The sequence below is a fragment of the Pholcus phalangioides genome, unplaced genomic scaffold, assembly GCF_987345545.1.
Source record: "Pholcus phalangioides strain wild (caught in Gottingen) unplaced genomic scaffold, Ppha-v1.0 ptg000010l_1, whole genome shotgun sequence".
Taxonomy (NCBI): Eukaryota; Metazoa; Arthropoda; class Arachnida; order Araneae; family Pholcidae; genus Pholcus; species Pholcus phalangioides.
In genome coordinates this window covers 18358064-18381714 of record NW_028301603.1, presented here as the reverse complement: position 1 = coordinate 18381714, position 23651 = coordinate 18358064, and the positions used below count along the sequence as shown (strand labels likewise).

Genomic DNA, 23651 nt, shown 5'->3' with positions numbered 1-23651 from the left:
CTATGGTACTCGGATGGATATTCAGCTCCCGAAGCTCATCTGTTGAAGCGAGATTCCTGTACACCCTTGAATCCCATTTATATAAGACTTCTAGAAATCCCTCCCTCCCCCCGAATGTAAGTAAAACTTTTGCCTAGGGACTATCGGCAAGCAAATGCCACAAATCTCTTGCCAAGAAAGAAATCTTCAAGTCACTATTGAGCCTCCTAGACTTCGAACAGTTTCAATCTGGAATACATAGTCCACGATCGTACTGCCGATAATAACGACAGACAGCGGCGCAATTACATACATTGGCCCTACATTCCATTCCACAACGTGGAGCCGGAAGTAGAGGGGTGGCAAACTTTAAGGGTAACAGTAAACTTTTCCCCGACTTCTTATCGGTCGTAGGTCCTCGGCTGTACCTCTACTACGATTTCAGGACGAAATAACTGGGTTCTAGACTGCCAAAAAAAAAAAAACGCTTTATTTCATTTATTATCAAACACCTCCAATGAGAAACCATCCCGTCTCTTCAGTACAAACCTTCACACTCCTCTCTCTTTTTCGAATATCTTAAATCGTTCTCTTTTCTTTCTCTCGCGACTCCCGTTTTCTCCCAGGCCTTCTTTCCACTCTTTTTTCCTGAACCTTGCAGTAACAAAGAAAAATTTCACAGTGCAGAGAGGGAAAAATCACATTTGCGCCCCCCCCCCCTTCCAAAAAAAAAAAAACTGTCTCAATTCCGGTGTCGCAATAAATAGTTTTGATATTAGACTAAAATTTGTGTTCTCATCAAGCGATTGGTATAAGCAAGAAATCAGCAAATTTCAAAATCGCATTGGATTAGTACCTGGTATTCTCTCTGGTATTCGTTTTCATTGGTCAAGGGATTCTTCAAAGACTTGTACTTGAGTTGTTGTGATAAGGGGTTCACTGGAAACTAGGTGGAACCGCAAATGTTGGCTTCTTCCAATGTATTGTAAATGAACCTGTAGTGTTCCTGTTTCGATTGAACAAGATGCTGAAGTTATTCTTTATATCAGGAGGTATCTAAACCTTTTTGTGGGTTACATTGGGAGAAAAGAAAACACTTTGGCCCACACTTGAGCACATTGAAGGTACATTTACTGCTTGAAGTAGGAAAAATCTACTTGGCCAAAGTCCTTGAAAAAAGTAACATACTTAGTGGCAAAAGAAGCTTAAATTCGATGGAGAAACGTTATTGAAGTACAGCAGTACTCCAGTCTATGTTCTCGACTTGCATCACCCCATATTTACGTCTCATCCTAAAAATGATTTCGTTCAATTAGACACAATTTGATCAAAACTTAAAGACCTTTGACATTACGTTCTTAGAAAGAAATGTTTTCCTGAAAGAGTCTAAAAAAAACCAAAAAAAAAATAAAAATCGGGTAAGGAAGAATAAAATTTGCATATTTTCCTGATACACCTGCATATTACTCGCTAATGCAGAGGAGGAAAGGGCAATATCATTGGAAAAGTTTACCTTGACTTATGTTATTAGTCTTGGAATGAATAACCAACTTAAATCAGAGTATCACTGTATTTATTCATGTTAGTTTGAAATTGCTTGTTGTGTGTGGGCCGCATTTGTATTTGTTCTGGACTTCATATCCTTGCTTTACATACAATCATTAACTGATCAAGGCACCTTAAAGCCAAACTAAGTAATTTAAAAAAAATCACCCAAGCACATTCTTTTTTTTTTTTTTTTGAAACTTTATTTAACATGATGAAATAGCACATAATAATGAAACTAATTCATCAAGAGATCCTGTGGATCTGTACTGATGAACACGAAGTATCAATGAGTAATTACAATGCAATTTCAAGGACAGAACAAACAAACAAAAACAAAAGAGGGGGGGGGGAAAGATTGATAAATATATCGAAATAATTCAGCATCTGTGAGCAAGTATTATATTACAATAGCAAGTATTTAGAATACAATACAGCATTTCAGATATACAGTATGCTTTCATATACATTATAAATGAAGATTATGGAATGCTAGAGTAATGCGAGAATTGTTTAGCGACTTCTGCGTGTGGAGGCAAACAGCAAGAAGTGTATTTAGACATTTATAAAATTCAATTTAGCACTGACTGATAAAGCTCTGTTATTGTTGTTTTTTCTTATTGTTTTTCAAAAATGATCATTGATGTTAGCTATTGAGAAAAGATAATTTTTTTAACGTTTTTTCAGTAACGGTATTGAAGGGGTATTCTCATATTCTTTGAGGATAAAAGAATTATTCAAAACATTATCAAGCTTACGGATGAATTATTTTTTTGTTAAGTTAATATTGTGTCTAGGAGACTGCAATCATGGCTGTTCTGGGCCACATGTGGCCCACTGTTAGATACTTCTGCTTTGTGTAGTACTGTCAGGATTTTACTTTTTTTTATTATTGTTCTGTTCAGGCTGACAGTAAATGTAGAAGTATAAAAAAATTAAAAGTTTAATTGTCAGGCTTAGAAATTGCTTTACTTGCTCATGATTGTGTTCATCTAGACTGAAATTAGAATTTTCAGGTAATGAATGCATTTAAGTTAATATATAAATGTATTAAATTACACCAATAACAAGTAAATCTGATCAATTTTCTTTTAATTTTCTTCATTTCAGATTTCAGTACTCCATCTGCAGATTTAGAAAATGTTCAGGAAAAAGAAAGAGAATCAAGCATCGATGTGGGATCCATTCATGATGAGATTATTAAGCCATATGTAGGAAGTGGGATAAAGCTAAAAAGTTCGAAATTCGGATCAACTGAGAAAAGTGATGATGTAATTCTTGAGCAAGTGCAAAAGTCGAAAGATAAAAGTGAAAGGCAACAGTGGAAACCTTGGAAAACTTCAGAAAGAAGTTGCTCAAGTGAAGGGGAAGATGCTGAACCGGAACTGGAAGCCATTCCTGAAAGTCCTAAATCAGAAGGATCTGTACAAGAGCATTTTCAATCAGAATTCGCTGTTGATGTAGTTGGGCAAGCATGTGTGCAATTGGTGAGTAGTGGTTTCGATGCAGAAGAACAAATTATTATCACCGATCCAGGAATTCAGGTTTCAGAAGATGCTCATTTAGTCTCAAATGTGCCATATGATTATCAGGATAGAATGAATACAGGATCATCAGAATGTAAATCCCTTCATTACATAGAGAAGGCTAGTATAGAAATAATGGAAAAAGATGAAAATGTAAAAGAACAAAAGCAAAGCAAAATTCCACATGCTTTCACAACACAGTTATCCATGGAATCCAGCAACCATGCACCTGGAGATCAGAAAAACAACCATGTAGCTTCTGAAAATCATCAGATACATTCAGAACGTGGTGCAAGTAACACTTCTCCTAAAGCTATCAGAGATTTTGGTTCATTAAAGTCAAACAATACCCATCTCTCAGAAGTTGCAATCAGTCACAAAGAGCCAGATGTACCATTTACTGTTAAGAAGAAAACTCTCACGCACAGCTTAAGTCTTCCCAAAAGTGAAGGGTCAGGCAGATTGTACTCCAAGTATCCACGGCCAAAACTGTTTCAGGGTAGAAAAAAAGACATTCACAAAATCTCTAGCCAGAAACAAGATGCTCAGGACACTGATATTCCACCTATGACACTTTTCAGGCCACCACTGGAAAGACTGTTGCCAATTGGGATGGATAAAAATAGAAAATTTGACGCTTTTGAAAGTCGTCAGTCGATGCATCATGCATTAGAGACGCCACTTCCAGTTCTTGAGGACAAAGGTGTTCAGGCCGGTGGAGGGGGGTTGCCATTTGATTTACCCGCTCCAGAAAGGCTTTTACCTATCGGGCCTCCTCCAGGCAAAAAAGATTGGCTCACAGCACCAGTTTTCAAAGGAAATGTGGGTTCTCTGGATGACCAAAGATCTTACATGAATCCACAGATGTTTCAACACATTTCAGAAACATCAAAACCACCCATAGACAGCTCCTCACCTCCTGAAACTGCCAAAAATACTGATATGGATCAAGACAAACTATCAACACCAGCAAAAGAGGGAGAAGAAAAAAGAACAAGCAAATCGCCTAACAGATTACTCAGGCAAGCGTCTATTCGTGAAAGCAAGACTGAGGATGAAATACGACAGACGCTGGGATTGAATCTGGAATCTGTGGAAGGAATTCAGAATGATACTTTCAAAGCTAGCAAAACATTCTGTAGTTTGCCTTCGACGACAGGAGATACTGAAGCTGAGACAAATGAAGAAGATGCCAAACCTGATGTAATTTCTTCTAGTTTCGATCTTTTCTCGTCTTGCAATAATGTTTTTGAATCTAAAGATGGAGAGAGTCAAGCAAAAAATAGTAATGTCGGAATTGGAGAAAGATTTAGTAGCACAAGCTTTCATAATGTGAGCAGCATAGCCGAGATGTTACAGAACGAGAAAGCAGAGGTTGTTGGATTCACTTCTGAGTTTGATCTCTCTTTAAAGCATTCAGAAAAAGGTAAGTATTCTTATGTTCATATAGGCCTACTTTCCCAATTCTTTATTTTTATAGCTATCAATTTGAAAACTGGATTATATAAAATATTTGATCTGTCAATATTTATAAAAATTTCCTCTCTCACTTTCTCAGATGAAGAAATAAAATGCAAACTACCATTTCGACAACGCAAACAACGCAAACCTGGATTGTGCTCTTTGGAACCACAAAGAAGTTTCGACTATCAAAATGCTGGCTTACGGTATGTTTTTATAATCTTTATTCAATACTTCAGCATCAATTGGCATAGTTTTTGATAACATGTATTACAAAACTTTGTTTTTTTTAAAATCATGATTTATCTTTGTATACTTCATGTACGGGTATTAATATTGGATTTTTCGTATTTCCAGTCGCATGAGAAAAGCGGATAATACTAACCTCATTGGTACACCAGCCTCTAAGAGATCTAGCACAAGTGGAGCTAGAGCTGAGGACGTAGTGGTAGAAAGGTGCACTGAGTGTGGAACTATTCTGGAAGAATACAGTGATGAGGAGCTAGGATTGTGCGTTGTTATCTTGGCTACATTTGTGCACAGAGAACCTTCTATGGCAGCTCCATTCCTTCCGAAAATGCTAAAAGTTGTTTCTCGGTATATGATCTATTTTATTATTTGTTGATTGATTATGATTAACAAATTTTCTGTATAAATATGAAATTTAAGTTGAAAAAGATTTCCAATAACAAACATAATTAGAATGTGATTTTAAATTTTTCAAAAGAAAATAAATGTTTTTATTAAGGAAATCAACAAATTTTTTGTTTGTTTGTAGAATCGCATCTACCACAAGCTATCCTTGGCAGAGTGAAAGGTATTTTTTTATAATTTATTTCTTGACAGATTTAAACAAAACTAATGTTTACACAGCTATAATATTTCAATATATTATATTATAATATGCGACATAATGCATATACACAATAAAACCCCTCTTAACATACATCCCTCAGATGCAGTCACCTCTCTTTTACAGCCACATTATATTTTTCCCTTGTGTGATAAAAGTATGCATTTAAAACCCTGACTAACGGTCACTCCCCTCTTTTATGGATGAATTCTTTTGTCCCGCCATTGACTGCAAAAGAGAGGTCTTACTGTAATTACACTGAACAATAAATTTTCACAAAGTTTCAGCATTGGAAACAAAAATAGTACTTATGTAATTCAGTACACCGAACACAAAGTTTGCCATAAAAAAGCTAGTTTGACTATGGTTTTCTTTGAAATTGCATATTTAATACACTTATAATAACACAATACAACACTTTTAAACACAACATCAGTATATAGAAAGCAAAATAAATAAATAGAAAAACACAACATATATTAGTGTATAGAAGTACAGCATTAATATACATAAAAACACAACACAAATACATACAAAAAACAAATACATTATAACACAATTAATTTATCTGAATCTGACACATTACTTTGTTCTCCATTATGTTTGTACTAAGCATAAGGAGTATCTCTTACAATTATTATTAGCCAACAGTAGTCAGCCAGCATCAAGGTCAACCATATAAATCCCTGATAACTGTGTTATTTGGTACTTTTTCTCTCTACCACTTTTTCACACTATACTAACTCTTGTACCACACTTTTTTAATTGTTAATATGGTAATATCTAAAAAACAAGAGAAAATAAAAATATTTTATGGTCATATTCGTATTCAGTAGGTCAAAATTTTTGGAATTGTATATTTTGATGTGCGATGCAATTTCATGGTTGTCCAGCATTATTCATCTCAATCCAGTCATTTGAAATTTTGAAATTAAAAAAAATTTTCTATGTTATTGATGATAAAAATTTTTAAATGATGATTCAGAAAAATTTAATTTCTGCTGAAATGAAACTTTTTAATAGTTATTTTTTCCATGTTTAACTGAAACATAATTTCAAATATTTCTTTTTCCTGCAAAGACAGCGCTCCTAGCGAATTTGAAAATCAGGAAAAAATTCTGTAAAGGAAAAAAAAAACTCGAAAAACAAACACTTGGAAACAGTTATTTTCCGGATATTATGCTGAGGTGAGCTCGGAAAGAAAAGTCATCACGTCTCCGCCGGGACTCGAACCCAGGCCCTCTTGCATACCGGGCAAGCATGCTACCATCTACACCACTGGAGACACATGAATCTGCCTTCCTAATTTCACGCACTGTGTCGTGAGGCGCTGAAGTAGAGGCATTAGTAGCCTCTCTTAACTTCAGGAAATGGCCCCCGGGTGGGACGGTTTAGAGAGATTTAGATGGCTTTTTTCTCAGCCAGAGATATCAAGGAAACAGTTATTTTCCGGATATTATGCTGAGGTGAGCTCGGAAAGAAAGTGAGCTCGGTGAGCGGCGGAGACGTGATGACTTTTCTTTCCGAGCTCACCTCAGCATAATATCCGGAAAATAACTGTTTCCTTGATATCTCTGGCTGAGAAAAAAGCCATCTAAATCTCTCTAAACCGTCCCACCCGGGGGCCATTTCCTGAAGTTAAGAGAGGCTACTAATGCCTCTACTTCAGCGCCTCACGACACAGTGCGTGAAATTAGGAAGGCAGATTCATGTGTCTCCAGTGGTGTAGATGGTAGCATGCTTGCCCGGTATGCAAGAGGGCCTGGGTTCGAGTCCCGGCGGAGACGTGATGACTTTTCTTTCCGAGCTCACCTCAGCATAATATCCGGAAAATAACTGTTTCCTTGATATCTCTGGCTGAGAAAAAAGCCATCTAAATCTCTCTAAACCGTCCCACCCGGGGGCCATTTCCTGAAGTTAAGAGAGGCTACTAATGCCTCTACTTCAGCGCCTCACGACACAGTGCGTGAAATTAGGAAGGCAGATTCATGTGTCTCCAGTGGTGTAGATGGTAGCATGCTTGCCCAGTATGCAAGAGGGCCTGGGTTCGAGTCCCGGCAGAGACGTGATGACTTTTCTTTCCGAGCTCACCTCAGCGTAATATCCGGAAAATAACTGTTTCCTTGATATCTCTGGCTGAGAAAAAAGCCATCTAAATCTCTCTAAACACTTGGAAATTTGGAAGTTTAAGATTTTGAATTCTTTTTTCCAGAGTTTCATTCAGGGAAATTTTTGAATTTTTGTCAGAAAAAATGATCAAGCAGATTTTGCTGGCAAACCTAAAAGAGCTAAAATTATCATATTACTCATAACTTTTCAGTTATGTAAATTCTTGTTCTTGGTCAGCAATGTCAACAGCAAATTATTGTCTGAGGCCTTCATGCAACTCAGCAAATTAGAATATTAAGGATTATTATTATTATTTTGAGAAACTAGTTGAAAGCCTCGTTATATTTTTTTCATGAAAAAAAATATTTTCACCTGAATTCAGGTGAAAATGTGCATTCAAATGCATTCAAATTCTTTCAGTTTATCATAACCTTGGTCTTTCAAAAGTTGTGAATTTTTTGTGTATATTGGAATTGTGAATGGAGAGGTTTTTCTATTCACAATAACTTAAAATCAAAATGCTTTCTACACATTTCTGTAGGAAATCTGTTTTAGTTTTCTGAAATAACAATCCTTTCACAAGTGTTCCCTCCGAATGTAAAAAGAAAGAAAAGAATATATTTGTGATATTCTTTTTTTCTTTATTTGTGATATATTTTTGATTACGTATATTGCTCTATTGAAAACAATCATGATGTCCTATGATTGAATCGATGTGTAATTATAATCTATGCCCACAAATGATTAACCAAATTTCCTAATAATTTAATTTCAGTAACGTTCATCTTCCTGGTGGCTCAGTGAGTGTTGCACGGCAGTTCCTCAGATGTATGCTTCATCAGTTGGCACCGAATGATATCTTCATTCAGATATTCCAGTCACATACACTTGGTAATACCTTGTAACTTCTTTTGATGACCATTTTAAAATTACGCTGCTGAGTACGAAATGTGAGAAATGAATATAGTATGATTGACTTTAACAAGAGGATAATTTTTTTTAAATCTTATATATATATATATATATGTTTTTTTGGTAATTTCTCATAATAACATAATCAATTTCAGATCCAGATTTCTACAAAACAATGGCTGCTGCTTTGGCTGACTTCACAGAAGTTAATCAGGTTACACCACTGTTGAGTGTCTTTGAGGTATTTTTTATTTTTTTGCTATCTATCTATCTATATACATATACACTGAAGAGCCAAAAAAACTGGTTCACCTGCCTAATATCGTGTAGGGCCCCCGCGAGCCCACAAAAGTGCCGCAACACGACGTGGCATGGACTCGATTAATGTCTGAAGTAGTGCTGGAGGTAATTGACACCATGAATCCTGCAGAGCTGTCCATAAATCCATAGGAGTACGAAGGGGTGGAGATCTCTTCTGAACAGCACGTTGCAAGGCATCCCAGATATGTTCAATAATGTTCATGTCTGGGGATTTTGGTGGCCAGTGGAAGTGTCTAAAGTCAGAAGAGTGTTCCTGGAGCCACTTTGTAGCAATTCTGGACATGTGTGGTGTCGCATTGTCCTGCTGAAATTGTCCAAGTCCGTCGGAATGCACAATGGACATGAATGGGTGCAGGGGATCAGACAGGATGCTTACGTACCTGTCACCTGTCAGAGTCGTATCTAGACGTATCAGGGGCAGTGCCGTCTTAACGCATGGGCCTACCCGGGCACGGCCCCCAAGAGAAGAGGGGCCTCAGAAAAATGAGAAGTAGTTGAATTTTTCGAGAATTTGCGAGGTAGGACCTCTGAAAAATCACTTGGCCCGGGGGCCCATGTTGCTCTTAAGACGGCCCTGATCAGGGGTCCCATATCACGCAAACTGCACACGCTCCATACCATCACAGAGCCTCCACCAGTTTGAACAGTCCCCTGTTGACATGTAGGGTCCGTGGAGTCATGAGGTTGTCTCCATACCCGTACACGTCCATCAGCTCGAAGCAATTAGAACTGAGACTCGTCAGACCAGGCAACGTGTTTCCAGTCCTCAACAGACCAATGTCGGTGTTGTCGGGCCCAGGCGAGGTGTAAAGCTTTGTGTCGTGCAGTCATCAAGGGTACACGAGTGGGCCTTCGGCTCCGAAAGCCCATATCGATGATGTTTTGCTGAATGGTTCGCACGCTGACACTTGTTGATGGCCCAGCATTGAAATCTGCAGCAATTTGCGGAAGGGTTGCATGTCTGTGGTGTTTAATGATTCTCATCAGTCGTCGTTGGTCCCGTTCTTGCATGATCTTTTTCCGGCCGCAGCGATGTCGTAGATTTAATTTTTTACCGGATTCCCGATATTCACGGTACACTCGTGAAATGGTCATACGTGAAAATCTAAATTTCATCGCTACCTCGGAGATGCTATGTCCCATCTCTCGTGCGCCGACTATAACACCATGTTCAAACTCACTTAAATCTCGATAACCTGCCATTGTAGCAGCAGTAACCGATCTAACAACCATGCCAGACACTTTTTGTGTTATATAGGTGTTGCCGGCTCTGATTGGTTCCATATCTCTTTATTTGCATACGCATGCCTGTACCAGTTTTTTTTTGCTCTTCAGTTTATATAATAACATGTCCTGAGTAATTGACTGACTGATTAATCATCGCTGAGCCAATACGGCTGAAGCTATATGTATGAAATTTGGTCGGTAGTTTTATTTCATGACTCACTAAGAATTGGTTTTCCAAAATTTGATCCCTAAGAGGGTCATAAAGGGGTTCAAAGGTTATACAGAGAAATCATGCCGTGCCGAAATTGCTGGAGCTATCTATATCTATGAATTATGGTGCAATTATATGGGGTGGTGATTATAAAACTAATTTATTGCCTTTATTTTCAATACAAAAGAGAGTTTTCAAAATTTTGAATCGGGGTCAGCCTCATTCTTCTACAATTTTTAGAAATCTTAATCTACTTCCTTTACGCCATAACGCTCTTTTTTGTATTATTCTGTTCTTAAACCGTAATAAAGGCTTATGCAGTTTAAAAGATAATGTTTCCGAGTGAAGACCTCATATGATTTACCGTATTCCTACTTTTAGGAAAGAAATTTTTCGTAAACATTTTTATTATTTAGCTCCAAAATTATATAATTCACTACCACTAGAAATACAAAATATACCCACACACGCGGCATTTAAAAAATCATTATTCAAATTATTAATTTCAATAGACGATGTAGACTCTTATTTTGACCTTTAGTAGGAGCAATAAATTTATTCAATTTAGCTTTGCCACTTTAATTATGTGTATTTTTTCAATTAAAAAAAAATTGTTCTTGTTTGTGTGTGTTTATGTATGTGCGAATTTCATTTTTTTTACTCATATAATTTTTATCTATAATGTTTTGTTTTATTTTACATTTCTCGCCACGCATTAAGAACTTTGTCTTTTTTGTGTTATGTTTTTTCGTTCTTGATTTTTTTATCTTTACGTATTTTTTTATTTGACAGTGATAATTTTGTCTCTTTTATGTTGTATATCTGTCTCTTTTTTTTGTTTTATGTTTCTGTTCATGTCGTATGTTTTATATATTTTATTCATTAATTATCATATAAATTTTCAATCATCCGTACAGGCATCACAGCCTCTGGATGATAAATATGTTTTGTTTTGTTTAAACTAATCTAAATCTCTGTATGTTGTAAATGAATAAATTGATTTGATTTGAAATTTTGTCAGTTTTATTTCCTGACGTAGACTCACTAAGAGGGTTTTTTTTCGAAATTCGGCCTATAAAGTGGTCATGAGAGGGAGGGGCTGAAAGGTTATATGGGGCAATCATCGCTGAGCCAAAATCATCCAAACTATAAATATGAAATTTGGTCAGTAGTTTTATTTTGTAATGTGAAACTCATTAACGATGAATTAAAGGGGATGGGGGTTCAAAGTTATATGGGGCAATTATTGCTGAGCCCAAACTGCTGGAAGCTATAAATATGAAATTAAGTCAGTATCTTATATATAAATGTGAAAGTATGCATGTATCTATGTATGTATGTTTATTCTTTATACAAATCTATCATTTTAGACCAATTGTGGCCAAATTTTGCACATGTATCACACAGGACCAGGATTGAACCATAGGCTACTTTAAAAGTTCATCAGAGCAGGGCAAATGCCCAAAATGGGTAAAAAATCGTCTGGCAACAATGGTTTCTTTGCCTTAACAATCACTATCGAAATGTTTATACAAATACAACGCCACAACAGGCAAATTGCCCAACGAGGCTGCCGACCCAAGAACATCATGGATCCCCGAGCCATTTTTTGGAGGCCCTACCTACTACTACTACACCCAGACAACTTGTGGCAACATGTGCATTACCTTACTAGGACTAAAAGCTAAACTAAACTTAAATAGTTTTTTTTTGTCTGAATATCTTTTTTACACAATAAGAAACGTAATTATTGACACACAAAAATGTAGCATAACAAACATTCGGTGCGCTTCCAGTATTGAAATATTGATGGTACACAGAAAATTAATAAACAGGCTGCTAAATTTCACACAGAAACAAACATACATGAGGTTTTTTTTTTATTCAGACTATTCTTTTTACATTTTCCCACACACGATGCATGTTAAATTAGCGTAAAACCCAAAATTTATTTATTTATTTACAATAACCCCAGAAGGCATGAAATGCACTTATACTAAAAGAAAAATAATAACAATAATAGTCAGTACGGGAAGCACTTCGCATACGGAGTCAGGTCGAAATCCTCAATAGTGGAAGCGAATCTTGCGTAGGAGGCACATACAAGTTCTGATGGAAGACTGTTCCATATTCTTGCCACATGGCATCTATATCCGTGGAAAAAGCAATCCCTTCTAGCCGTTGGTATTCTTATTTGGAAGCGATGCCTACGTAGGTTAACACGCCTGTCTATGATCTCAAAGAAAGGCTCTCTCGATGGTAGATAAACAATTTGGTGGACTAGTTTGTAGCACATCTTCAGAACTGCAGTGATTCTACGCCATTCCAGTGAGTGTAAACCCAGAAATTGAAGTCTCTGGCAATAAGATAGACCGCTCATGCCAGGTATTCGTTTAGTAAACGACCTCTGTGGCTTTTCGAGGAGCTGTATGTCCTTGATTTTGTAAGGGCTCCATACTTGCGAACAGAACTCCAGAGTCGGGCGAACGTACACACAGAAAGCATATGACAATGTATGCGCATCACACTTACGGTATGCCGTACGTAACATATATGAAATTCTATTAGCTTTGCAGACTATGTCATGATAACTATATGAAAGATGATACTATAATATAAATCATTTTTGGTTTGGTTAAGCATGTGAACATAAAAATTTATGAAAATTATTCATTATTTGCTGTTTCCATTTGATCATCCGCACCATTTTGAAGTATGTTGAGAACTAAACATATACGATTCTGGTGATATTTTTGGTCTCACTACGGTTTTTTTTACAGGGAAAACAAACCCTCTGACTGTCATCTTGAAACCACACCCAAGCGAACAGAGTTAGATGTGTCTCTAACATCTAATTCCATATTCTTCCATACATAGTTGTATTGTATTTATTCGTCTAACGTATTTATGTTGTTAAAACTATGCTTGTTTCGTGTTATACTGGAGCTGCCTCAACTAGTTAGCTACAAGATAACATAGAGCAGGGATTTCTAAATTTTTTATCCTCATAGTACCCATGTCTGATCATTGATTGCAACACTTTGAATTGATTAATCATAGGTCCCATTACTTAAGGATGTCCACTGCTGTTTTGGATAAAATGTTCATCTTTCAATGTTTAGAGAAACTTTTTTTTGGCACATTTTTTAAGACAGACCTCTTTACTAACATTTTTATACGTTCCTTCATTACCATCCTATTTTACTCTTTTAGAATCTGAACGACAAGAAGCATCTCCATCATGAAACAGTCTTCCATATTCTAGATAATGTATCAGCATATTTAGGATGCCTACCATTAGAGAGCAGCATCCCACCATGGGGGTTGTTTCTCCAACAGCTGGAGACTTTCCTCAGGAAGCTTATTTTTGCTCTACCTCAGGCACCATGCCAACTGAACAATGTTTTGCAGATCATGCTGGCTGCATTGAAAACTCCTGTTATCAATAGCTCCAAGGTATGAAAAAACTAAGGTCCATTTATTCATTTTATTAAGTGAGGTTATTTATATTATACAATAAGTTTAATTTATTTAATGCTTCAAAGTGAATGCTTTGTTTATCTGTCAGAAACCCAGAGCCACTCTTAAGGGTATGTGACAGGTGCCACACTTACAGAATAGAAATGAAAAACAATTTTTTTGTAAGGTGACTGCTCTTCAACTATAAAAATGATTAAAACATCATTAAATGGCTATTTGCACAATGAGATGATTACATAAATCAATGGAATACAAATTTTGTCTGCAAGGGGAGATTGCCAGTGAATAACATTATGACCTTAAGATTTAGGGAGGTTCTGAAAAACACCTATTTTAGAGGCCATTAGATGGGCGATTGACAAAGATAACAATTATTTTCCTGTTGCTTATGACATCTCCAACATCTATGAGGCCCAAAGTGGTGCATAGTTCAGTTTTATGTGAGACTGCTGCTGTCCAGGATTCAGAAAAATGACCATTAATGGGAAATGCTCATTCTGGGAGTTCGATGTATAATGAATTTAAAATCATTCTTATTATGAAGATAGTTTTATGATTATTTCCACAATGGGCCTCAAGTCTGGTAAGAGTGGTCCTGCAGAAAAAATAGTCTTCCTTTTGCCAAACAGTCTATGAACATAATTTTTATTATGAAGGTTTCTTATAGGAGCTTTGAAGCCTTTCAAATTCCATACTAATTAGTTGATATATGTGTTTTCAGGATAGTCACATTTCTAGAAGGTGCAAGGGTCATCATCTTTTACTAATCAAGAGTCGAACCTAGTTGCTCAGTTGAAAAAGTGAAACATTCACTTAACTTGGAAAAAAAACCCAATTTCTTGTGTTTCACTTTGTAGGCTGAAATTTTAAAAATTTAACCTGTAAAGCAAAACACGAGAAATCAATTTTTTCCCCCTTTTCATTTACAAGAATTTTTGTTTACAAGTGATTATAATGAATGCAGCAAATTGAAATTTATATTATTTGTAACTTTTTTTTTAGTCTTTGTTGGATCCATTTTCAAAGATACTAAGCCATGCAATTCAACATTCTCAGCTTGATTATCAGCAACTTGTTGACCTTTGCAGATATTGCTTCCGGAACATTGTGAAAGTGAGTTTTTTAACATCTGTTGTTTTTATATTATTTTTTATTACATGGATATTGGTGGGAGCTGATCGCCTTGTTAAAAAGTCTCTCCACAGAGAGCACCAGACCTACAACAAATATTTAATCATTACACTTCTGCCCACAGTTTGAATTGGTAGCACTGAAAAATTCACACACAATGCTAGATATGTACTCAGACTTAAGTACACACACTTATGCCACAACTCAGTTGGCTGTAAATTGTCCATGAGGATAGACAGGTGTTGTGCTTGGGTCAAAAGAAAGAAAGATAGATATGCGGGAATGTCCAATTGTCATATGCTTCTGTGTTGATTAATTTTTGGCATTAATTGAAAAAAACTGTTCAAAATTTTACATTGCTTCCTTTATATGGGAGAAAATTCACAATAAAGGTGAATATAATGAGGAAAATAGACACAAATTTCTTTTTATTTATCTTAATTGTAGGTTGTTTTTTTTTGTTGTGATTTATATCAGAACATTACTGATCATTGGCGTACGCAAAAGGGAGGAGGAGGTTTGGGGTACTAACCCTCCCCCTCTCCCGAGCCAAGATTATAGTGTTATTTTTCAGGAAAAAAAAGTAAACCCCCCTCAGAAGGAAAAAAAATCTGGAACCCCCTCGAGAAAATTCTGCATACGCCTATGTTACTGATTATTACTTTTTTTATTGCTTTTGTTTCTGTATTCACAATTTCAAAATTTTCATCTCTCCCAATTTCAAATAGGAACGAGACAAGCTTGTACTCACTCGAACATCAGTTTTTGAACTCGTTCAAGCCCTCAAATTCAAATCCTCGGTTCCTGATGCCAATCTGTTGATTTTAGTTCAGGTAGGAAAGTAATCTTTTTATATATAAAGCAGTTACATGTTTACATGATTTTAGAATGGCATCAGAATGATTCATGATTTTTTTTCCTTTATTGCAACTATTAACCGGATTACTGTAAAAATGTTTTCAACCAAAATTTTTTTATTTCAGAGCAATACCAGCGGTGCACAAAAGTTTCTCTGTTTTCAAATATTTTTTCACCAGTATAAAAATTTTTGTGACATCATTTTGTATGCCATTCTCAACAATATGATGTGCCACTTTCTGCAGGTTTGCTTACCCCGTGGTATTGACAATTCCAGTCAGAGTATCATCAACACCAGAGTGTTTAAATTGAACTGGAAAAATGAGCAGTCATGCCAAATTTTTGTGTGCTGCTAAGTTTTCACTGTTACTATTCTAAGTGACTATTCTATTTCTTTCAAGTTTGTTCTTGAAGACGCTGGTGGATGCTTGGGGCCCAATATAATAGTTGAAGATTTCACTTCAATAGGAGAGAGTAATATGGTAAATTGATTTCATTTTTTTAATCTTTTTTTGTGTGCAATAGTTTGTACTAGAGCTCTTTGAAATACCAGGCTGCATTTCATTCCCAGTGGTGGCACTACTTATTATCGCTACTTAAATTCCCTTAAAAAACTCTATTTTATCATCATTAGAGTTATTTTTTATTACAAATGTTGAGGCAAATTTTAAGAAGAAAAAAAGGTTTCCAATATTATAAATTATTACCAATGAAAATTAGTACTAGAAGCAGTTTCAAGATTAGCAGATGTGGGCACTCTTCTTTATAGGAGAAACTTAGTTTGAAACATGCTTTGTTTTGTGGTTTTGGATTATTGCTTCATAAATTGATTGATTAGGTCTAAAAACATATTATAGGAAATGAAAGACTTTTATATGATGCAAATATTTTGTTTAAATACTGATTCTGAATGGGATTATCAAGTGCTGATAATTGACCCCCATCTTATATTGGATATACAGGGTGTTCCTAAACTGCTTGGAAAAAATTGGAAGGGGGTGATAGTGTCCTGTGAAGACGAACAATATTTATGATGGAATTTATGGTTGCAATCCACTTAGAGTGTTAGGAAAGCATAAAGCAAATTTTTCAGTTGGAGTTTCAACAGTTAAAAAAAAAGACATTGAAATCACAAGTTTCGCAATTCCCATGCAGATCAGTGAAAGACTCAGATGCTCAAATTGACATCCAAGGGTGTCATTGTACAGTTCCCATCGGCAAATGAAAGACTGGTGTACTCCTAGTTCTGGCAGATATAGATTCTTAGTGTCCTATATCTTGTCTGCTGCAACCAGGATTCTTCTGATGAGATCTTCTGCTTATGCAGATTTCTCATACACCAAATGCTTGCATGTGCCCCTACAAGAAATCCAGCAAATTTAGGTCCGGTGAGCATAAATAATCAAGTTTGCTTCAGCTGGCTTCAATGTTGGTCAGCCAATCAGATGCTTCTTCTCACTAGAAATGTGCGCATACAATGAATGATTGACTGTTATGCTTTGGAGAAGTGCTGCTTCTCTGGCAGAGCAGAAATGACTCTGCAGAAGTAAGGACCTGTGCTTGTTAGATGTTTTTGTTTAACTTTTCTGACACTAAGTGTATCGCAACTATAGGTTCCATTATAAACATTGTTTATCTTGATGGGTGCTATCACCCCTCCAATTTTTTCTAAAACGTTTACAAACACCCTGTATATTTAAACCTTGAATATTAATATTTTCCAATCTGATGGTATGAAAATGCTCAGGGTGCTTAGATTTAATTCTTTACAAATCTGTAATTGAAACTGTGTGTATGTCGAAACATGAAAAATGTTCAACTGGTGAGATTGTATTTCACAACTTAAATTCAGTTATTCTCTCCATTAGTACAATACATCTTCAAGTGAATGCATGAGACAATATTTGAATGATGTCCTTGAGTTTGTTGCTGATGTTCATACTTTGAATAAAGTTAAAGTAAGCTTGGGTTCGCATTATTTTTAAAGAAAGCTTTGATATATCAAATAATTAAAAAACAAATTTTAATTGGATCACTTCTGATGTTTGCTTATGACTTTTCAGAATTTGCTGTGTGGTAGTTCAACTCATCTCAACGAAGAAACGCTTGGTGGGCAACTGAAAGCGGGTATGGCCCAGTATTTAGCGATTGAAATATCCAAAGGCAATGGGAGAGACAATAGGGCTATTGGGCGTTATCTACCATGGCTCTATCATCCACCTACAGCACTTCAACAGGGGTATGTTTAATATGAGTTTTAATAAATTGAGATTAATTTATGCTTTTTATTAATTATAGAATTCAGAGGATTGCATGTGTCATGACCAATGGCAGAAGTCTGGTCAGTTCTCAAATTAACTTGTTAAGGTCCAGATTTTCCCCCATACTTCAGACTGTAGCCAAATGACTTGGTCAATACATAGAATGGCTGGCCATTAAGAATTAGCCAGACTTTGAACATTTGCTATAACATACACGGTAAAGTCTTGATTAACCGAGGCCTCTATTATCAAGGCACAGGGCTAGATCAAAGTCAAATGGCTGTGCATACCTTTTACTGGTGCAAAGCAGTGCACGATGGGTAGGGAAACCATTTGAATCAATAATTTGAAAATATTTCCAACATAAATCTTGCAATACCATTATGTAACAAAGTTCGGTTTTTATTTGTTTGTAATAAATTTCACCTGGGATTGACAGACTGTTTTTTTTTTCACATTTGCAGGTATTACCTGTATTAACTGAAGTGATCCAGAACCAATTATTACCATTTAATCGAGGCTTTACTGTATGAAAAATACAGTTGATCATGTTTTTCATATTATCGCCAAAAGTAATGTTCTCTATCACAGTTACTATTTTCAATTTAATAGTAAAACATTTATACTATACATTTTCAGGCCAAAAGAGTTCATAGACTGTGTGAGTCATATAAGGCTTTTGTCATGGTTGCTGCTCGGAGCACTAACTCACAGCTCACTTCTTCAGCATTCAGCATCTTTTGTTTGCCAACCGATACCTTTGGAAGCTAACAGCCATGTTGCTGAGCATATTCAAGTTATTCTTGCTGGCTTTGCAGAGCAGTCAAAAGTAAACCTTACACTTACATTTCTTCCTAAGCATTATTAATTTTGAAGTTATTTACTGTTATATCATTTTATCGAAATTCAGCTTTACATAACCAATGGTGGTAATAAGGATTTTCAACAGAGCTCTAATATGTTGCAGGTATCAGTTCTTCATATGTCGTCATTGTTTCATGCATTTATTCTGTGCCAAGTGAGTATTGATTTCTTTTATTGTTAATTGTATTGATATATCTTTTGGTGCCCTCAGAGAGATTTATTGTAATTTCGTCTTTATATTATAATGTCGGACCATATCAACTCTGTTTAATGAATTGCTGTATTCTTGTATGAAAATTCAAATCAAAAATTTTCCTAAAACTCCCACCGTTCATCTCAGTAGTAGGAACTTGCAGAATACAGTATTTTTGTTATTTGCAAGGTTATTTGGAAGAGCACTTATTGTCACTTTTTTTGTACATAACCTTAAATACAAATATAATGGCACAGGCAAAATTCCCAACGAGGTGGCTGAGGAAAAAGATGCCCATAACAAATATGGATGTTAACCATCCATGCTGACTGTTGTCTCCCACCTCAAACTGTGAGGATTACAGCTTTGTAGTAAAGTGAGCTTCCATGAATGACAGAACTTATCCATAAAAGGTTTGTGATAAAAAAAAAAGAAAACACTGGTCAGAAACCGGTTTAGTCTTTCGTCAAAGAAGTTTTTGATAAACAAATTTATCTCTCCGAAAACTTTTTGTTCCATCGCCCCCTTCTTCAGGAATTTCTTTTTCTCATTCCCCCCAAACTCAATTAAGCTAGCCTATAGGATCCTATGTTGCACCCATAGTTCCTACCACTCACCCCTAGACCATGATTGCCCACTTTGAGAACCAGATATAGAGTTATGCACTTGAAAAATAGTAAAGTATTAGTGCTTCACAGTTTAGTCAGTCTACATCAGTGTTTCCCAAAGTGGGCAATATTGCCCCCTGGTGGGCGATAGAACCTACTGATTTAACATAGAATCCTATGGTTTTACTTCAGTTGGGGGGCGATGAGAGAAAAAAATTTCTGATGAAGGGGGCGATGGAACAAAAAGTTTGGGAGATTATGGTCTACATCAGTGGTTCTCAACCGGGGGCCATATGGCCCCCTAGTGGTACTGGGATACTTCAGGGGTGGCCACAGAAGAAAATGTAGAAAGGGGGCCATGACAGGTGGTTTGGAGGGATGCAGAGAGCTGAGAAGAAAAATTAAGGTGACTATTCACTTACAGAATCTAACAAAACCACCCATAAAACCCAGGGCCGTCTTAGGGTATGGACCCACCCATGCCTCACGCCTACATTTTGCAGCAGGATCCTAGCAAGATCCCTAGGATGGGGTTTTTTTGCAGGCCCTCGGCTACATTTTGCACAGACCCCTCTTCTATATTAAATTATAGTGTGAAAAACAAAAAATTATGAAAACCATATCAGGCCCTGGGCTGCAGTTCTGTCAGTTCCACTCTTGTGAGGGGTCATGCCCGGAGGTCTCATGTCCATAAGTGGATCCCACCTTAGTACAATAAATTTTGAAAATAAGTAGGAAATATGTAGGCTGCTTATTTCCAGCTAACTATGAGACTACCATAGCATCACTTTGCCTGGGGGGGGGGGGGCCATGATGTTGAGATGGCCCTGAATAGAACTCGGACTAACGGGGAGCTCAATAAATTATAGGCCAGTGGTCTGGAGGCCAATCTTATTTGCAAAATTTTCGTTCAGTATAAATTCAGTGAAAAAATCAATTCAATACGTATAAAGGATCTTGCTTCTAGATGAGGGTCATAAACTCTGGGTAAGACAGGGGGGCCACGAGAAAAAAATATGGTTCAAAGGGGGCCACGGGCAAAAAAAGGTTAAGAAACACCGGTCTACATTGACAATGAATGATGTCTACGGATAACAATATGCTATGAATATTTTAACTAATTTAAAATTTAGAAAATTAAAATTTTATATCTAATAAGTAATTACTAAGGGTTTTTTCCTTCTTTTATTTACTTAAAAAAAATTATAATTTTGGCTTAAGCCTCCTCTTCAGCCCTTGCATACTCCAGTGGTAACTATACAGGAGCAACAGAAAAAAATCTATGGATGTAAGAGTTAGCCGCTTATAGGAATCAAATCGCTGAACCAAAGATAATTCTTAGGAATGATGGCTACTATAGTAGGGGTACCAGGAGCTGTAGTTGTCCTGGGGGACGATTCCCCCCCCCCCCAAAAAAAATTATCTTGAGGAATTTCAATTTCTCTCCTGAACTTTAGGGAATTTTGCTTTTTTACTTTCATGGGACATTGCATTAATATTTTCAGTGAAACGGGACTGCATCTGGGATTACATACTTTTGAAAAAAATATATAGTTAACTGGTGAGCGAATAAAAAGCAAAAAATTTTTCTCTTTTCCTCTTATCAGCTGTGGACTATGTATTGTGAACATATGGTGTCACTTAACCCTCCAGGAAGTGAGCAAAGCCAAAATTTCGGACTGACTCTCACTGATTTCTGGTCAAAAGTGACTCCGGGTATTTTGCAGCTGGTGTGTCACTCAAAAGTGGTGAGTGTGATCTTTGTGTATTTCCTTTTCTATCAAATTGTTCCTTATGGATTTTTGAGTTCTAATGACTATTTTTTCACTGAAAAATGTCTTTTTATATTTAATGACTATTAACGTCACAACCAGTTTAGCAAGACCTCCACATTAAAAGAATACTTCCCTGTTAAAATTTTTACTGCATCATCATGAACATTTTAGGCTATATTTAGACTAGCAATCAACACTATTCCACCTTTTTGATGCTTTGGAATGATATCAGCTTCATAAGTCATTTCTGGTATGACATACCACATACACTACATCAACCAAGTTTTTTAACTAATGCAGCTTATTTAGGGAAATGTCAAAGGGTAATTTTTAGCTAGATAATACATGTAGGTACTATAGCGTAGGGGGTGGTAAGTGTTCAATCTGCAGGGCCAGAAACTTGTGTATATGTAGCGGTTATAGGGTGATCATTGGGAATTTTACTTGCATTTGCAATTGTTTTGGCGATATCCTATATGGATTCCTATTCCCTATATTTTTATGAAGGTTATATGGTCAGCTCAAGTGTTTATCATATTGTATGAATTGTGATATTTTTCTACCAAAACGCTTTTCCCAAGCCAGTTGGAAACCCTCGGGCTGGAAGTTGTGCACCCCCTGCTGTCTAGCTACACTTGCTAGATTCACTATGTACAGAACCCATTCAGGATCGTACGTGGAAAATAGAAAAATAAGCTCCTAAAATGCCTGTGTAGTCAAACTAGATGTTAAGAGTTACCATGCACATGTTCAAGTGTAGGCTCTTTCTTTAAATATGTTTTCTTTTAACTTAACCTTTCATTTTGTATGGAATGGCGCAAAAGCTTTCTGAAAAAAGAAATAGAGATATACATGAAAAGTGATCCCAAGCCGAACACATTCAAACAAATTTAGCTCGAGTGACAGATTATTTATTCATTTATTTACATCCACAAAAGGCTGGTTGCACTTACATTGCGGGAAAGATAGAAAAAAAAGCATGATAAAAATACCTAATTATGACATACTGTGCATGCATGGGGAGGGCATTAAATTAAAATGGGTATCTGATCAAGAAACTCGAAATGTCGAAGCTTGATAGTCGTTTGCAAAATAAGGTGTACGTCAGTGTACAAACGAGATCAGATGCAAGTCTATTCCAAGCTGTGCCTGCCTGACATAAAAATGAATACTGTAATCAGTTTCTTCTCACAAATGGAATATGTATGCACAGCTGGTGACTTCCGGTACAGAGTTCATTGAACTTTATGTTCAATGAAAGTCTATGTACAGGCTAGACCACAGACAATTTTATACAGCAGTCTCAAGTCATTGATCAATCTATGCCATTCTAGAGAATGTTGCTCCAAGAGTTGCATTTGTTCAGAATAAGAGATGTCCTGGAGACCACGCAGGCACTTTGTAAAATGCTCTTTCTTTTGGGCTTTTTCAATGAATTTGATGTCGCCAATCAAATAAGGGTAAACAATTATGATGATGATTGCATGAAAATTCAGCTCAAAACCGAGCTATGTTATGTTAGCACATGCATCCATATCACCGAAAATGTTAGTTAGCCGAGGCTGAAAAACCACAAAAAAATCTTAGTGAGCTAAAAAATTTGGGAGTAGAGATACTCTTTCACCAAGGTATCTCACAGCTTGTTTTTATGTCAAATTTTATAGAAAAATGAGTATCTTTTAACAGAGTGGCATTTTCTCTGTAAAATAGCTAGCAATTATTATATATTTTTTGCAGAAAATGTTTTAGCCAAGTTTACCTTGCTAATACAGACTTGTTTTTTTTTTCTTCTGAAAGCTTGTGTAGGACCTTGCATCGATACTAACACTTATATTTCTTCTTACCTATCTTCCTTTCCACCCCTTTCTGATGCTATTCTCCTCGCTAGGAAGAACAAATTCAGGTTTGATATGTCTATTATGACCTCTGCTTTCTTTCCCTTTCTCTTCATTCATAACAAAAAAAGAACACATTTGACAGCAAAAAGCAGATCCCAAATAGAATAACTTAGAATCCTGTCATCACCTGCAATATAGAAATAGAAATGAGGGTTGAGGTTTTAATAGTGGTAGCAATGCTTTATAGATGTCACGCAACAGAGCAACACAATGCCACCGCATATACCATGTGTTAGTTGATAATGCCTACTCTGCATCCGAGAAAATTTACTTTTCCTTTTCTTACCATATATGTGTTAGGGCCGCCCTTACCAGATGCTGGGTGTGATGCAAAAATAATAGCAGGGAGGTCCCTAGCCCGATTTTTTTTTCTGTGATGGAGGGAAATCAAAAATATTCAGAAAATAAAAATAATGAGAATTCAGAATAAAAGAAAGAA

The 23651-nt window shown here is 36.3% G+C and overlaps 1 protein-coding gene and 1 non-coding gene across 9 annotated transcripts in view; both read left to right on the top strand.

Moving 5' to 3' along the window:
- unc79 (UNC-79 domain-containing protein) overlaps window positions 1-23651 on the top strand; it is a 71146-nt gene that overhangs the window by 42259 nt on the left and 5236 nt on the right. For 7 of the 8 annotated variants that reach the window (XM_089237774.1, XM_089237777.1, XM_089237775.1 and 4 more), the window contains 15 exons: window positions 2635-4476; window positions 4609-4717; window positions 4869-5108; window positions 5290-5328; window positions 8249-8364; window positions 8541-8626; window positions 13358-13600; window positions 14627-14737; window positions 15484-15588; window positions 16015-16095; window positions 17482-17571; window positions 17677-17852; window positions 18514-18703; window positions 18842-18892; window positions 21147-21287. In XM_089237774.1, the coding sequence (XP_089093900.1) occupies window positions 2635-4476; window positions 4609-4717; window positions 4869-5108; window positions 5290-5328; window positions 8249-8364; window positions 8541-8626; window positions 13358-13600; window positions 14627-14737; window positions 15484-15588; window positions 16015-16095; window positions 17482-17571; window positions 17677-17852; window positions 18514-18703; window positions 18842-18892; window positions 21147-21287 (3620 nt within the window). Of the gene's footprint in view, window positions 1-2634; window positions 4477-4608; window positions 4718-4868; window positions 5109-5289; window positions 5329-8248; window positions 8365-8540; window positions 8627-13357; window positions 13601-14626; window positions 14738-15483; window positions 15589-16014; window positions 16096-17481; window positions 17572-17676; window positions 17853-18513; window positions 18704-18841; window positions 18893-21146; window positions 21288-23202; window positions 23576-23651 lie in introns of those variants that run through there. The other variant, XM_089237778.1, reaches the window with a different exon arrangement.
- TRNAT-AGU (transfer RNA threonine (anticodon AGU)) lies at window positions 7357-7430 on the top strand. Its single transcript has one exon. It is a non-coding gene; the product is annotated as a tRNA-Thr (tRNA).